Source organism: Chrysochloris asiatica, unplaced genomic scaffold (genome assembly GCF_000296735.1).
Source record: "Chrysochloris asiatica unplaced genomic scaffold, ChrAsi1.0 scaffold00391, whole genome shotgun sequence".
NCBI classification, from domain to species: Eukaryota; Metazoa; Chordata; class Mammalia; order Afrosoricida; family Chrysochloridae; genus Chrysochloris; species Chrysochloris asiatica.
In genome coordinates this window covers 401,208-416,404 of record NW_006408909.1, presented here as the reverse complement: position 1 = coordinate 416,404, position 15,197 = coordinate 401,208, and the positions used below count along the sequence as shown (strand labels likewise).

At 42.6% G+C, this 15,197-nt stretch overlaps 1 protein-coding gene across 1 annotated transcript in view; it reads right to left on the bottom strand.

The window, feature by feature from the left end:
• The window catches only part of FAM207A (family with sequence similarity 207, member A), a 61,078-nt gene extending 55,618 nt beyond the window's left edge, over window positions 1-5,460 (bottom strand). The window contains exon 1 of the mRNA XM_006876560.1: window positions 5,323-5,460. Within this exon, the coding sequence (XP_006876622.1) occupies window positions 5,323-5,460 (138 nt within the window). The remainder of the gene's footprint in view (window positions 1-5,322) is intronic.
• Window positions 5,461-15,197: the final 9,737 nt, after the last annotated feature.

Genomic DNA, 15,197 nt, shown 5'->3' with positions numbered 1-15,197 from the left:
TGAATAAGGAAGACCATAGAAGAATTGATGCTTTTGAGTTATGGTGTTGGAGGAGAATATTGAAAGTGCCATGGGCTGCCAAAAGAACGAATAGATTCATTTTGGAAGACGTGCAGCCAGAGTGCTCCTTGAAGGCAAGATGGCCAAACTTCGTGTCTTATATGTCAGCCATATTATTAGGAGGGACAAGTCGCTGGAGAAGGATATCATATTTGGTAAGGCGGAGGGTCAGAGAAAAAGAGGAAGACCCCCAACGAGATGGATTGGCCTAGTGGCACCATCAATGGACTCAAACGGTTCAACAGTAGTGAGGCTGGCCCAGGATCGAACAGTGTTTCGTTCTGCTATTCATAAGGTTGCTATGAGTTGATACCAACTCGATGGCACCTAACAACAACAGGAAATTCAGGGTCAAAAGACATGGGTCCCCAGAGACGATGACATGGACAGATGGAGCGGCTGGGGACACTGGACTCAGGGAGGGAGAAGGGCTGTGTGCTGGTGGCTGGGGGGTGGGCCTGTGTGGTGTACCCTTTGATTGTTTGATGATGCATGGAGGGGATTGTAATCATTGCAATGAAACAAAATATGATGAGATGAGTGTAGAGCTGATGTCCTCCCATGTAAATCTCACAATAAAAACTTAAAAAAAAAGACATGGGTCCCAACAGAAGTTGTTGCCTCAGGACGGAAATGTACAGACTGGGTGGCTATATCTGAGCAACCCTCTCAAGTCATGGGATAAGAATATCTCCACTCCACTCATGGGAGGGAGGGTTGTTAATAGTCTCTCTCCCCCCATCATCTCACAATGATCAACAGATCAATGGGCCCCAATGATATAGGCATTTGCTAGAGCCACCAATCAGACCAGCTGCTGGCTCTGTCAACATGTGACCCAAAATGATGAGCCACGTCACACAGTTCCAGCCCATCCGTCTACCAGGTGAACCACAGCAACTGATTGGATGCATGATCTAGTGTGCTGAAGAGATCTGGTCAACTCCAGTTGTGGGTAACAACTTTTAAAGTACAAAGGCTATCTGTAAAAATTCTCTCTAGAAAACTTAAAACTGCACAGGGCCAGAAACTCCAACTTGATTGGGTGATGATTTTAAGTTATTCAGCAGTTATTTGATAATTCCCCAAGATGTGATAAACCAATAAAAGAATTAAGGGTGGGTCCTGTCATGGCACTACAGGATAATGCGCTGGACTACAAGGTCAGTTTGAACCACAGGGTCGGTGGTTCAAACTCACCAGTCACTCCTCGGAAACCCTATATAAATAGGTCGCTATGAGTCAGAAGCGACTGGACAGCACTTAACAATAAACAATATCCTTAATCCCCTCACAAGCCTGATCTGATGTAAGGGAGTTTCCCTCACTCACCTGTAACTCACAAAAGATAAAGGAAAGAGAAGTGTGTAAAGATGAGAGGGACCAGCTACCACCAAGAAAGAAGAGGCAGGAGTGGAGTGTATCTTCTGGACCTGTACTTTGAAGCTCCTAGATCCAGAAGAAAATTGATGCTAAGACACCTGGAGATCTACAAGGAACGTTGGGCCTACAGATGCTACAGAAAAAAGGACTTTCCTTGGAGCTAACAAAGAGAAAGCTTTCCCAAAAGCCGGTACTCTGAATTTGGCCTTCTAAGTTCCTAAATTGAGAGAGAATAAATGTGCTTGTTAAAGTCCTCCACTTGTGGTATTTCTGTTATAGCAGCACTAGAGAACTAAGACAATGACCAAGTATAGACACTGATTACACCACTTCTGGATTAACCTGGTCTAGCAATGGTGCCACCTTGTACAATTGAACTATTAAGAGAAGGAGGCTTTTGCATTACTTATGCCAGAATGTGCACTGTTTATATAATGAGCTAGGTTGGAAGAAATATGCTGTTTTAAGTGAATTAATTAGTACACATTATCAATAAATAAATGAAATAAAAGAAGCTGTTCAAATTCTCCACAAGATTAGACAAACACAGCCCCCTTTGATCTATTCGACGTTATGTGCCGTGGAGTCAATTCAATTCATAGCGACCCTTGTACAGGGTTTCTGAGGCTGTAAATCTTAATGGGAGCAGAAAGTGTCATATTTCTCCCACGGAACAGCTGACCTTGCAGTTCTCAGCCCGATTCATAATCACTACACTACCAGAGCTCCTTCTGATCTATTCAGTTGGCTTGAATTAAGCAATGGCTAGGTATCTGGCTGTCATCTGTGTTCCATGCAGGCCTGATCATTCTGCTAAGGAAATCCTAACAGTTACTGCATGCCATCAATCCCGCTTATGTTGTTGTTAAGTGCTGTCAAGTCGTTTCCAACTCATAATGACCCTGTATAAGGTTTACGAGGAGTGGCTGGTGGGTTCAAAGTGACCTTGTGGCCCAGTGCTTATCCTACAGCACCACACCAGGACTCCAATCCAGCTTATAGTGGCCCTCTATAACAGAGTAAGAACCGACTCCACGGCACACAACAACATAACAGAGTAAAAAGGAGCTCTGGTAGCATGTGGTTACGAGTTAGGCTGCTAATCTCAAGGTCTGCAGTTCGAAACTACCAGCCGTACCACGAAAGAAAGATGAGGCTTTCTGCTTCCATGAAGATTTTACAGCCTTGGAAACCCTATGCAGGGTTGCTATGAGTCAGAACTGACTACACAGCACATAACCACCAACCACCATAACAGAGTAGAACTGCCCTGTAGCATTTTCTGTGCTGAAATCTCTATGGGGGATTACTGATGTGGCTGTAAAAGAAACACTGGGCTGCTAATTGCAAGGTCAACCATTCAAACCCACCAGCCATTCCTAGAAAACTCTATACAGGGTCACTGAATTTTAACTGACTCGTTGCAACAAGAGCCTCTACGGGAGCAAATTGACAGGTCTTTTCTTCTCTGGAAATGTTGGTAGGTTCTGTCAACCTTTTGGTTAGAAGACAAGCATGACCAAAAATCCTATCCTACTAACAACCCTCATTAAATGCTAATGCGTCAGACTGCAAAGTCATTTGAACTGCAAGGTCGGTGGTTCAAGCTCACAAGCTGCTCTTTGGAAACCCTATACACAGAGTTGCTATGGGTTGGAACTGATTTGGCATTACTTAACAACAGAAACATTAAGCAAATTGTTCACAGGCATAACATCAGTTTTATACCATGCCATGAACAGGCAGCTCAGTATCTGGAATGGACAATTTGGGCACACCAGGACTTGAGTGCTGTGCTTCGTTTTTCTCTGGTGTTCTAATGCGGATGGAGGGAATGCGGATGGAGGGAAGGCGTAGACTACTAGAAAGACAATATGCCTCTATGTTTCCCATTTGGACTGCTTAAGCATAGGTGATAAGCCCAGAACATTTCTCTGGTAAGGAGGCTAGGAACCGGGTCTCTCTTCTAACAGAAGCGTTGCTCCCTGTTCTGGGCACACAATAACTTTCTATCTTGCTCATGTATGGGCACCATACTTGTATAGCTTTTGGCCAATCCCACTTCTCTATGCCCAGTGGGAAAGATACAAGGTCTCCCTTGACTGCAGCACAGGAGAAGTGAGCATGGAATATCTGCCTTGCACCAACTTCAAGGGGGAATTTGATGGCCAGGTAAGAACTGTGGCCACAATGAGAGCTGACTTTGCTCTCTTCTCTGAGTAAAGTGTTGTCCCATGCACTGTCCAAGGTGTGGATTGTGTCTTTTGTAGCAGATCTTGAACCCTGGTACTACAGTTGCCCTAAAACATTGTATGTAAAGTAGTGTGATCTCCTTGGAAAGCAATTTGGCAGATCCTAACATAAAATTACCATATGACACAGCAATTCCACTCTTTAGGGCCACAGAAAAATGTGTGCACGAAATGTTCATTGTAACACTGCAGCCAAAAAGTGGAAACCACCTATATGTCCATCACCAGATGAAGAGATAAAATGTGTCCATACATACAATGTAATACTGTTCAGCCATAATTATGAGCTACTTGTTCTTTTACTGTTTTTGTTTGTTTGTTTTTCAATTCTAATTGGGGTAAGGTGATACCTTACTGTGGTTTTGATGTGCATCTCTATATGAAGTCCCTGGGTGATGCAAATAGTTCCACCCCTACTAACTGAAGAGTCCTGGTGTGGCTCTGTAGGATAAGCACTTAACTACAGCTCTGGATAAGCACCTAACCTCAGCTCCGGTGGTAGCGTAGTGGTTACGAATCAGGCTGTGAACTGAAAGGTCAGCAGTTCGAAACTACCAACTGTTTCGCAGGAGAAAAATGAGGCTTTCTGCTCCCGTAAAGATTTACAGCCTTGGAAACCCTGTACAGGGTTACTATGACTCGGAACTGACTCCACCGCACATAACAACAACTAACTTCAAGGTCATCGGATCAAACCCACCAGCCACTTCATGGAAACCCTATACTGGGTTGCTATGTCTCGGAATCAACTCAATGGCACTTATCAACAGCTAAAAGGTTGCAGAGCCACGGGAGACACTTGGGAAAGGTCACCACCTTTGAAAACCCTGCACATGGGGTCTCCTGTGTCAGAAATGACTCAACAACAATAACTAGTAGGGAGTTCCTGGGTGAAGCAAATGTTTCAGTGCTGGACTACTAACCCAAAAAATGACAGTTCAAGCCCCCCAGAGGCACCTTGGAAACCCACTGCCTTGAAAATCCTATAGTACACAATTCTACTCTAATACACATGGGACAGCCCCAAGTAGGAATTCACTTGACTGCAAAACCAAAAACATATGCTGCATATTCCACTCACACGAACTGATCGGAAGAGGGTCCATTTCTGGAGAAAGTAGTGATGTAGTAAGAGCGAGGACGACAAAGGATGTTGTTGCTAAATTCAAGTCGATTCCGACTCAACAATCCTGTAAAGGGTTTCTGAGAAGCGGCTTGTAAGTTTGAACTGCCGACCTTAGGGCTCAGTAAAGGAAAGGGAATTTCTTTTCAGTTTTCAGTTTCCTTTCCATTTTTTCTCTCTTTAATCCCCGTAATTTCCTTCCTTTCCTTGGGATTTCAGGTACAAAGCAATCTTTGCCATTTTTCGTGTGGCATTCCTTGACTGTGGTGGTGGACTGGTTCTCTCGCACGACACTGGAGCGACGGAGGCCGGCAGCTCCTAGTCTACGCTCCCAGGTCTCCCCCGGGCTGTGTCCCAACGCTCGCCCCTCCGCAGCCCGCCCACTGAGCACCAGCAGTGTGGAATTCACGCGGTCGTGTCGGCCCGGGGTCCGGGTACTCGTCCGCCCGCAGGCAGCAACACCGGCGCTTCCTATCCTCGCCGTCCGCTCAGTACCCACCTTACCTTTCCCCCGGCTCGGCCGCTCAAGGGCTGTGATAGGTACAGTTTCTGGATCGGGGGAGCAGGACCAGGTGCAGCCTCCCCATTCGGCCTCACGGCCGCCCGGTGCACCCGAGACCGCAGCGCTCTCACTTTCCCCATTCCCCCGTCCGAGACCCACCGCCGCACGGAAACACGCCGCACCGTCGACTGACAGGCAGTCCTTCGCTCTTTCTTCTCCGCCGGAAACAAGAGCACTCGTAGGTGGGATCCGCCTGCTTCCCCCTGCTGCCCGGAAGTCAGAGTATACGAGGGGCGGTGTAGGGCTGGCTATGTTTGGTCGAACCTTTGGCCCCCTCCCATTACCTCCGGGCCTTCAAAGCCGGTCACTTTTTGAGTGTCTTATTCCAGCTTCTGCTGTTCACTGGTGGTTCCTCTAGCCGTGTTACCGAGGTCCTGTGACTCCGAGTTTCTGTGATGCTAAAAAGAGCGCACTGCTATGTTCTGATAATCGCCACCTATGATTTGTGCTTCTGGTGCGGCGCTGTCGGATCAGCACTGGACTGAGAACCACAAGGTAGAGAGTTTAAACCCACCAGCTGCTCCTTGGAAACCCTGTACAGGGTCGCTATGAGTCGGAATCAACTCGATGTCTCTTAACAACCTTGATTTCCGGAGAGTACTGGTGTGGCGCTGTAGGATAAGCACTAGACCTCAATGTTGGTGGTTCGAACTCATCAGCCACTCTGAAAACCCTATTTAGGTGTGACGCTGTGGGTTAATGCCCTGGGCTGCAAAGTCGGTTTGAACCACAAGGTCGAGGATTCAAGCTCACCAGCCGCTCCTCGGAAACCCTATGTTGTTGTTTAGTGCCATCGAATTAGTTCTGACTCGTCGCTATGTGTCGGAACCTACTCGACAGCACTTAACAACAACAACATACGATAAGCACTGGACTCTGAACCACAAGGTCTGCGGTTCGAGACGCCAGCCGCTCTGCGGGAGAAAGATGAGACTCTGAAGAAGATTTAAATCCTCAGAAACTAAACAGGGTCCTTCTGACCGCACTTAACAACAAGCAGAAGCTAGGGGGCAGTGGTAGCTAAATGGTAAAATTCCGACTCTCCATGCAGGAGACCTTTGGCAACCACCAACGCTGTGAGTGAAGGCTTTGTTGATATTGTTAAAAATATTAAACCAACAAAAGAAATTTATTTAATATGTTATTTGCATATCGGGCAACACTTCTGACTAGAGAATCAAGAATGTTCCAAAGAAGTCCTAGAATGAAGACTCACATTCTATAAAAGTACAAATTAAAAGATTTATTGAAAGTCCAAAGATGGGAAAACATGCAAATTCTCAGGACAAAGATGGACACTCCACCAGACAAGAAAGAAGTTACCGTTCTTCTGCAGTTGAAACAGTAGCTACAAAATCATGATTGGCTGAAAGACAATTCCGGGAAGCGTAAACAGGATATCCGAGAGCTGAGACTGGTGCTTTGTGTTCCAGTGAGGCATTCTGCTCTGGTAAAGATTTACAACCTCAGAAACACGAGGGAAGCACTTTTACTGGCCCTATTGAGATGATGTGAGACAGAATTAACTCCCTGACAGTGAGTTGGTGTTAACCTATAGGTGGGATGACTGGTTAAGAGTACATAATTGTAAGCTCTTCAGTTAATTATAAGATGATCACAGGACAGAAGTGATGACTCAGTGTATAAAAAAATATTAAAATCCCAAGCCCAGCAACTGAGGATACTAGTCCTCCTCTGGGATATGAAGGAGTTCAAGAGATAGATGCTTGGCATAAAGAGATTTAGTCAAAGATGCAAGCCAGACTCATTTTCACCACCATCACAACCACCACCGCCACATTTACTGCTTATTCTGAGCTGACTTTTAAAAGTCAGCTAGCCAACATACCTAAGTAAATTTGCACACACCCTCCTCCCTTTCTCTCATAGTATATTCCTGGCAAGAGCATTCATTCAGGCTGACCCTTGAAATATCCATAGAATAAGCTGTTAAAATACTCAAACTTTATCTTTAGCAAAATAATGTTGAATAGGTCTTGAGTCTGATAAAGCATGATTTTATAACTGTCAGCCAGTCAGAATTTTCTTCTTCTAAGAAGCGTCCTCAGTATATAAGCCCTGTGAACATTTCCTTTAACTGCAGTGTTTTGATGAACCCTTGACAAAGTACTCCCTGATCTTTAATTTTAACAGGTGCTCCAGTTTGCTCTTTGACAGGGCTGTTGGTAAAACTTACAACTCCAGTAGGTATTTTGTTAGATAAAACTTAAAACTATAGAGATACTCTCAGCCCAAGTGTCAGCCCTGAGCTTTTTTTAATAGCAAAAAGGCCAGAACAAGGGGTGTGGTGAGGGAAAGAGAGTTTAAAAACAAAACAGGCCAAAAATTAAATTAAATACTGAGGTACACCACAATAACTCTTTCTGCGATTATAGACTACAGTATCCAATCTAGTGTTGTTGTTGTTGGTGGTGGTGTGTTTTGTTTTGTTTTGTTTTTGCTGTTGCTGTTTTGCTGTTTTATGCTCCTCCTTTTACCTTGCGGGGAGGGGGGGACTCTTTCTCTCCCTATATTACTCAAGAAGAGACAGCAACTGCTGCCATATAGTCAAGCTACAATCACTCTATAAAACTCCACAATCCAGGCAAGAACAAATAACAACTGCCATATACCAGGGAGGTAGACAACACCTGTGAAAGTTACTCTGAGTCAAGCAATAAGAAGAGTGAAAAAGGAAGTCCACATCCTGATCACATCTACCTGGAGGCAATCAGAAAACATAACAAATATCAAAACATACACCCATCTAAGTATTAAGGCTACAGATAAACTCTAAACGTGTCCAAGAAGCAAAAGCAGAAGACCATATCAGTACATGTCAAGAAACAAGTTACAATATCTGAGACAAATGACCTAGAAGTAGACCTGGACTCCATGCTGGAAGGAGGGCAGGCCTTGGAAATACCTCAGAAGGAATTCAGAAAAATGATTATAAAATGTTTCAAAACACTTTACTATGGAGTTGAGAAAACTAAGAAAGAAGTCAGGAAAGTGTTACAGGAACAATCAAATAAGATAGATACAGCACTGGAAACAATTAAAAACCTACAGAAAGAGGTCCAAATGATCAATAATAGAATATAAGAAATAGACAATACACTGAAAGGGCAAAGGAGTAGATTAGAAGAGATGGAAGGCAGAACTAGTAGGCTGGAAGACAAATCTCTCAATACCACTAAGATAGAAAAGCAAACAGAAAAAGATTTAAAACTCCGAAGAAGGTCTAAGATTCATGTTGGGCAATAAAAAGAGGAATAACTTAGGAATTATCGGCATTCTGGAACAGGAAGAATCACAGAAGTCCACAGAGGAAATAGTTGAAGAACTGCTGGAAAAACATTTCTCTAACATCCTGAAAAGTGAAAGTATAACCATTCAAGAAGCTCAATGAAACCCAGGAGGGATAGACCCCAAAAGAAAATCACTGAGACATATCATAATCAAGCTCTCCAAAATCAAAGATAAGGAGACACTCCTGAAAAGAACTAGGGAGTGTTAAGCTCACATCTCTTAGCAGAAACTATGCAAGCAAGAAGGCAATGGGAGACATATTGTAAAACCCTGACAGAAGAAAAACTGTCAAGAATCTTTTATCCAGCAAAGCTATCAATCAAATACGACAGTGTAATCAAAACATTCCAGTATAAACAAAAGCTAAGAATAAACACAGCCAACACTGTGCTACAAAACACCCTAAAGGAAGTTCTGTGGACTGAGAACCAACAAGAACAGACAACAACCAGAGATTGACATATGTGGCAGTACCTCCTAGAACTAAATGAACAGATGAAAGAGTTGAGAACAGAACAAAATTATAAGAACAAACTCAGAGAATCTGGGAGGTCAGTCTATAATCAAAAAAATTACAATGCAGAAGAAGGTAAACACGTAGGAACAGTGATCCAGATGGTGAGAAGATCGGGTAGATTTCAGGATTAAATAGACTTCAGTAAATGTGGGGAAAAGTTAATGGATTATAAGGTAACCTCAAAGAAAAATAACCCTACACAACATACCAAGAACATGAAAATCCAAGAAGAACATGGAAACATTAAAACTATGTGGAAACTCACAAGAAAGAACACAAAAAACATGAACTCAGCAAAGGAAGACACACAGAACAAAGAAAACAACAATACCACACACACATACACACACAAAACCATAATGGCAGCAATTAATCCATGCTGTTGTTGTTAGGTTTCATCAAGTCGGTACCGACTCATAGCGACCTTATGCAGAGCAGAATGAAACATTGCCTATCCTGGCCAGCCTCACTACTGTTGCCATGCTTGAGCCTACCCATGCTGCCACTTGGCCAATCCATCTTGTTGGGGGTCTTCCTCATTTTCTCTGACCATCCACCTTACCACACATAATATCCTTCTCCAGCAATGTGTCCCTCCTGACAATATGCCTGAAGTATGAGAGATGAATATTGGCCATTCTGACCTCCAAGGAGCACTCTGGCTGCACTTCCAACACAGATCCATTGGTTCTTTAGGAAGCCCATGGCACTTTCAATATTCTCTTCCAACACCATAACTCAAAAGCATCACTTCTTCTATGGTCTTCCTTATATGCTGTATATGGAGTTATTGAAAATACCATGGATTGGGTTAGGAGCACCTTAGTCCTCAAGCTGACATCTTTGCTCTTCAACACTTTGAAAAGGTCTTGTGCAGCAGATTTGCTTAATGCAATACGTTGTTTGATTTCTTGACTACTGCTTCTGTGAGTGTTGATAGTTGATCCAAGAAGAATGAAGTTGTTGACAACTTCAATCTTTTCTCCCTTGATAAGAACGTCGTTTATTAGTCCAGTGGTGAGAATTTTTGTTTTCTTTACATTGAGATATAATTCATACCAAAGGCTGTGCTCTTTGATCTTCATCAGTAAATGTTTTAAGTCCTCTTCACTTTCAGCCAGCAAAGTTGTGTTATCTGCATATTGCAGGTTGTTAATGAGTCTTCCTCCAGTCCTAATGCCACGTTTTTCTTCATAGAACCCAGCTTCTCAGATGATTTGCTCAGCATACAGGTTGAATAAGTATGGTGAAAGAATACAACCTTGTCACACACCTTTTTTAATTTTAAAATATTCAGTGTTCCCATGTTCTGTTCGAAAAACTGCTTCTTGGTCCAGGTACAGATTCCTCATGAGTACAATTAAGTGTTCTGGAATACACATACTTCGCAATGTTGTCCAGAGCTTGTCATGATCCACACAATCGAGAGCCTTTGCGTAGTCAATAAAGCATAGGTAAACATTTTCCTGGTATTGTAGCCATAGTCCTATTCTAACCCTCATTCCTTACTTCTACCCACCCACTCCCAAAAGAACAACAGCAAACAAACAAATATATATTTGGAGGATGGGTTCGATATATACATGTGTTATTATGTGCCATCAAGTTGGTTCCAACTCGTAGTGACCCTGTCTATGGTTTCCGATAAGCGGCTGATTTGTTTGAACTGCTGACCTTGTAGTCCATGGCATTATCCTACAGTGCCACATCAGAACACACACACACACTCTATCTATCTATTTATAGATAGATAGATAGATATAACAAAAGACTCTTCAGACATAGACTATTACATTCTGCATAGCATAGAGGAAGGGGAAAAAATTATCTATGGTTTATAGCTAGGTCAGCACAAAGATTAGAAAAGCTGCTTTCAGAAAAGGCAGCTTTAAAATTCTGCATGGATTTTAGATTCATATCAAGACTTTAAGATAGAGTATTTCATCTGATCACTAGTAAATTATACATCACCATGGAAAAGGGCTGGGCTAGAACTGATAAAACAATTTGTGGTTATGCTGGATTCCAAACGGAATTATCTTGAAAAGCAATTAATTACTGATAGGCCCTAAGTAAAAGATTTTCTAACTGACCTTCGGAGTCTCTATTGGTCAAAACTGGTTGCATACAGGTAATTCTAAAAGAAAAACACTCTATGCCCAAGGCAAACAAACTGTACAAATTAAGCTGAACAACAACATTGGAGTTCTGGTGTGGCACTGTAGCACAAGCACTGGACTGCTAACCCTAAGGTCATCAGTTCAAACCCATTATCCACTCCTTGAAACTTAATAAGGAACCTACTTGATATCACTTAACAACAACAACATCGTTTGTCTTAAAGGTGACTTTCAGGAGACCAGTTTCAGCTTTTTAAGATTCAATGATTATTTCAGAGTGTTATCTTGGATGGGTCATTTCAACCTTTGTGGGATACAAAAATTTGGATTCTAAGAGAATTAAAACTCCTTTCTGCATGTCACCAGCTGCTCCTCGAAAACCCTAGACAGAGGCGCTATGGGTCAGAACTGACTAGAAGGCACTTAAAAACAACAACTTCACTATGATGCTCTACAGAATAAGGCAGAATATGGAGCTTTCAGAATAAAACAGAAAGAAAGCCCTGGAGATCTACTTCTGAAAAATCAGTCAGTAAAAACCCTGTGGATCATAACTGTCTAGTCCACAGGGATAGTACACAACGGGGCAGCATTTTTTTCTGTTGTGTATGGGGTCATCATGAGTTAGGGGCATCAGATGGCAAGTAACAACAAGACTCTGAGAAAATAAAACAGGATCAGAGACCCATTTGAATTTGAGGGCATTTACAGTATGAGAAATATTACATTCCTACCAAGCTACCACAACACATGGGTCAGTTTGTCATACTTTGATAACTTGCATGCTGCTATGATGCTAGAAGCTATTCCACCAGCATTTCAACTACCAGCAGGGTCAATCATGGTGGACTGGTGTCAGTGGGGCTTCCAGACTAAGATAAATTAAGAAGAAGGAATAAATTGAATTAGTCACTGAAAACCTTATGAATAGCAGTTGAACACTGTCTGATAGAGTGTCTGGTATTTTCGATCACTTTATTTGAATGTGAAACCTGTACAATAAATAAGGAAGACTTGAGAGGAATTGCTGAATTTGAATTATGGTCTTGGGAAAGAATATTGAAATTATCATGGACTGTCAGAAGGAAAAAAAAAAAAAAAATCTGTCTTGAAAGAAGTACAACCAGAGTGCTTCTTAGAAAGACTTCATCTCACATAATGTGAACATGTCATCATGAGAGACAAGTGCCTGGAAAAGGACATAATGCTTGATAAAGTAGAGGGTCAGCAAGAAAGACCCCCAATGAGATGGACTAATACAGTGACTGCAACAATGGGTTCAAACAAAACAATTGTGGAGATGGTGCGAACCCATAGGTAATCCTTTGTACAACAGAACAAAACACTGCCTGGTCTTGCACCATTTCCCTGTCTATCCCAGACTATGAATTTCAACCACATTCCTAGATCCAAAGTCTGGGATGCACAGGGAAATCCCCAACAACCATTGAGTTAAGCCAGGTAAGAAAATTACATATAAAAGAAAAGGACCACATAAGCTAGCCTGTTCCTTGAAAAGAGACCCCTTGTCATTCCAAACTGATACCTGATACAGAGACAGCAGACACAGCTAACTAGTGAGCGAAGACTCCAGCCTGCTTTCCCTGTTAATCTTACTATGGATACTGTAGGACAAGCACTGGACTGCCCCTGAGTCAGTTCCAGCCTGACTAGAGAACATGAACCATATGGACCACCTAATCTTCCAACTAACTCCAGAACATTCCAGAAATAGAGCCACTCAGATCCATTTTGGAAGCAAGGGGCCTGACAACAACTTGTAGACCAAGTCCCAACCCTGCCTCATTCCTCTGAAATCTTAGAAACCCCCTGAATCCTTTGTTCTGAGAGACAGTGCTTTGAGGATGATCTCTCCGTCTCCTTACTTGTTACAAATAATAAAGCTTTTCAGTGCTTACAACCGTGTGACTCTAAGTTACCATTAATTAGAGAAAAGGCAGCGAACCCCTTGAATTCAGTACCAAAGCTGCTAATAACATCCATGACCTTGAGTCCTTCCAGCACCTTCTCTATGGTGGACCCAAGGGGAGGGAGACGCCAGTCAGACTCAAGTGGATTTGAGCTATGTTTACCCAGTCTGCTAGAATTCAGGTCTAAACCCTATCCCATTTGCTTCCTTTTTAGTCTATTTGTCTCTGGTAATTTTGTGCTGGGGTAGGAGAAAAATGTAGTAAGTTTGTTTCTGTAAATAATGTGTTGTTGTTAGGTGCTATCGAGTACAGACTTGGAAATTCTATGGGGCAATTGTACTTTCTCATAGGGTTGCTATGAGTCAGAATCAATCTAATGGCAATGAGTTTGGTTTGAGTTTTGGTAATATTGGTCATGTTGATGTGTGCCTTGTATTAGAGCTTAAGGTCTAAAACACTTAGTTTGTGAAAGTCCACAACAGAAGCCCTAACTCCATTTTTTTAAAAGCTTTTATTGTGAATTGAGCGATAGTTTACAAGGGAGAACATTGGTTTTGCACTCGTCCTATCGTATTATGTTTCATTGCAATGATTATAATCCCCTCCATGCATCATCATTTAACAGTATTTGCTTCTATTCCCTATGGATTTTTCTTTTGTTTTGTTTGATGTACACAAAAACACTCAGGAATATATAATCATTTAAACAACCAAAGGGCACATTCTGCAAGCCTGCCTCCTGGCCACCAGCACACAGCCTTTCTCTTTCCATGAGTCCAGAGTCCTCAGCTGCTTCCTCTCTCCATGTCCTCATCTTTGCCTCCATCTCTGGTGTCACTGCTTCTCTGGATAGGGTCCCACATTCCACTCTTGCTCTTCTCCCTTGATGGTCCTAAGGTCCTCCATTCCTGAAATGTAAGATTAACTACTCCCAGCTAACTCCGTTTTGAGTCCTGACATAAATTCAGACACTATTTCAGTTGTTTTTTTTCTGTTATTTCAACAATATAGCAATGCTTCATATGGGGTAAGCCCTGGAAGAAGATGTTTGTCCCCAGACTTACACAGAGACCTGAATGTACCCTTAATGGTTTACTGAAAAGAGCCACATGCTCTCTAAAAAGTTGAAGTCCTGGTGACTATGACTCAGGGTCACATGATTATGGATCATACCCAACTACCATGGAGCTGGGTAATCAACATTCCAGAACCAATATGTCACTTTTTTAAACTTCAATGATGTGTGTATCACAATCATGACCCTTACCCCACCTCTGTAGTCACACCTGCTACCTGCCACCAATTATGATCTAGAAGCACAGTGGGTCCACATGTAAGCACTGGACTATGAACTACAAGGTCCACAGTTCAAACCCACCAGCCTATCTGCAGGGGAAAGTTGAGGTTTTATGCTCCTGCGACTTAACAACAATAACAATCATGATCTGTGATAATTTCCTTTGTTCTCTTTTGTATATGATAGAAGCCATGACTGTGAGTCAGAGGATTCCATTGGCCTCTGTGCTGTGTACATGTTGGTGTTTTCCCTCATCCAGATGATTGTCTTTGTTCTGTTTTTGCTGGTATTGTTAAGTGCTGTCTAGTCAATTCTGACTCATAGCAACCCTGAAAAGGGTTTCCAAAGGGTGGTGGATGGATTTGAACCACCAACCTTGTGGTAAGCAGTCCAGTGCTGATCCTTCAGCACCACATTAAGATGCCTTCCTTGTTCTGCTTTAAGGCTTAAGAAAAGAATCTCTCTCTACAGAACATGTTTGAACCTCAGATCTTTTTCCTAGCATAGTCATTGAGTCTATTTCAGCTCATAGTGACCCTATAGGACAGAGTAGAACTGCCTGAAAGGTCAGAAGCTCAAGCTCACCCATCACTTCTCAGAAACCCTATACAGTGTTGCTGTGAGTCAGAACAGACTCAAC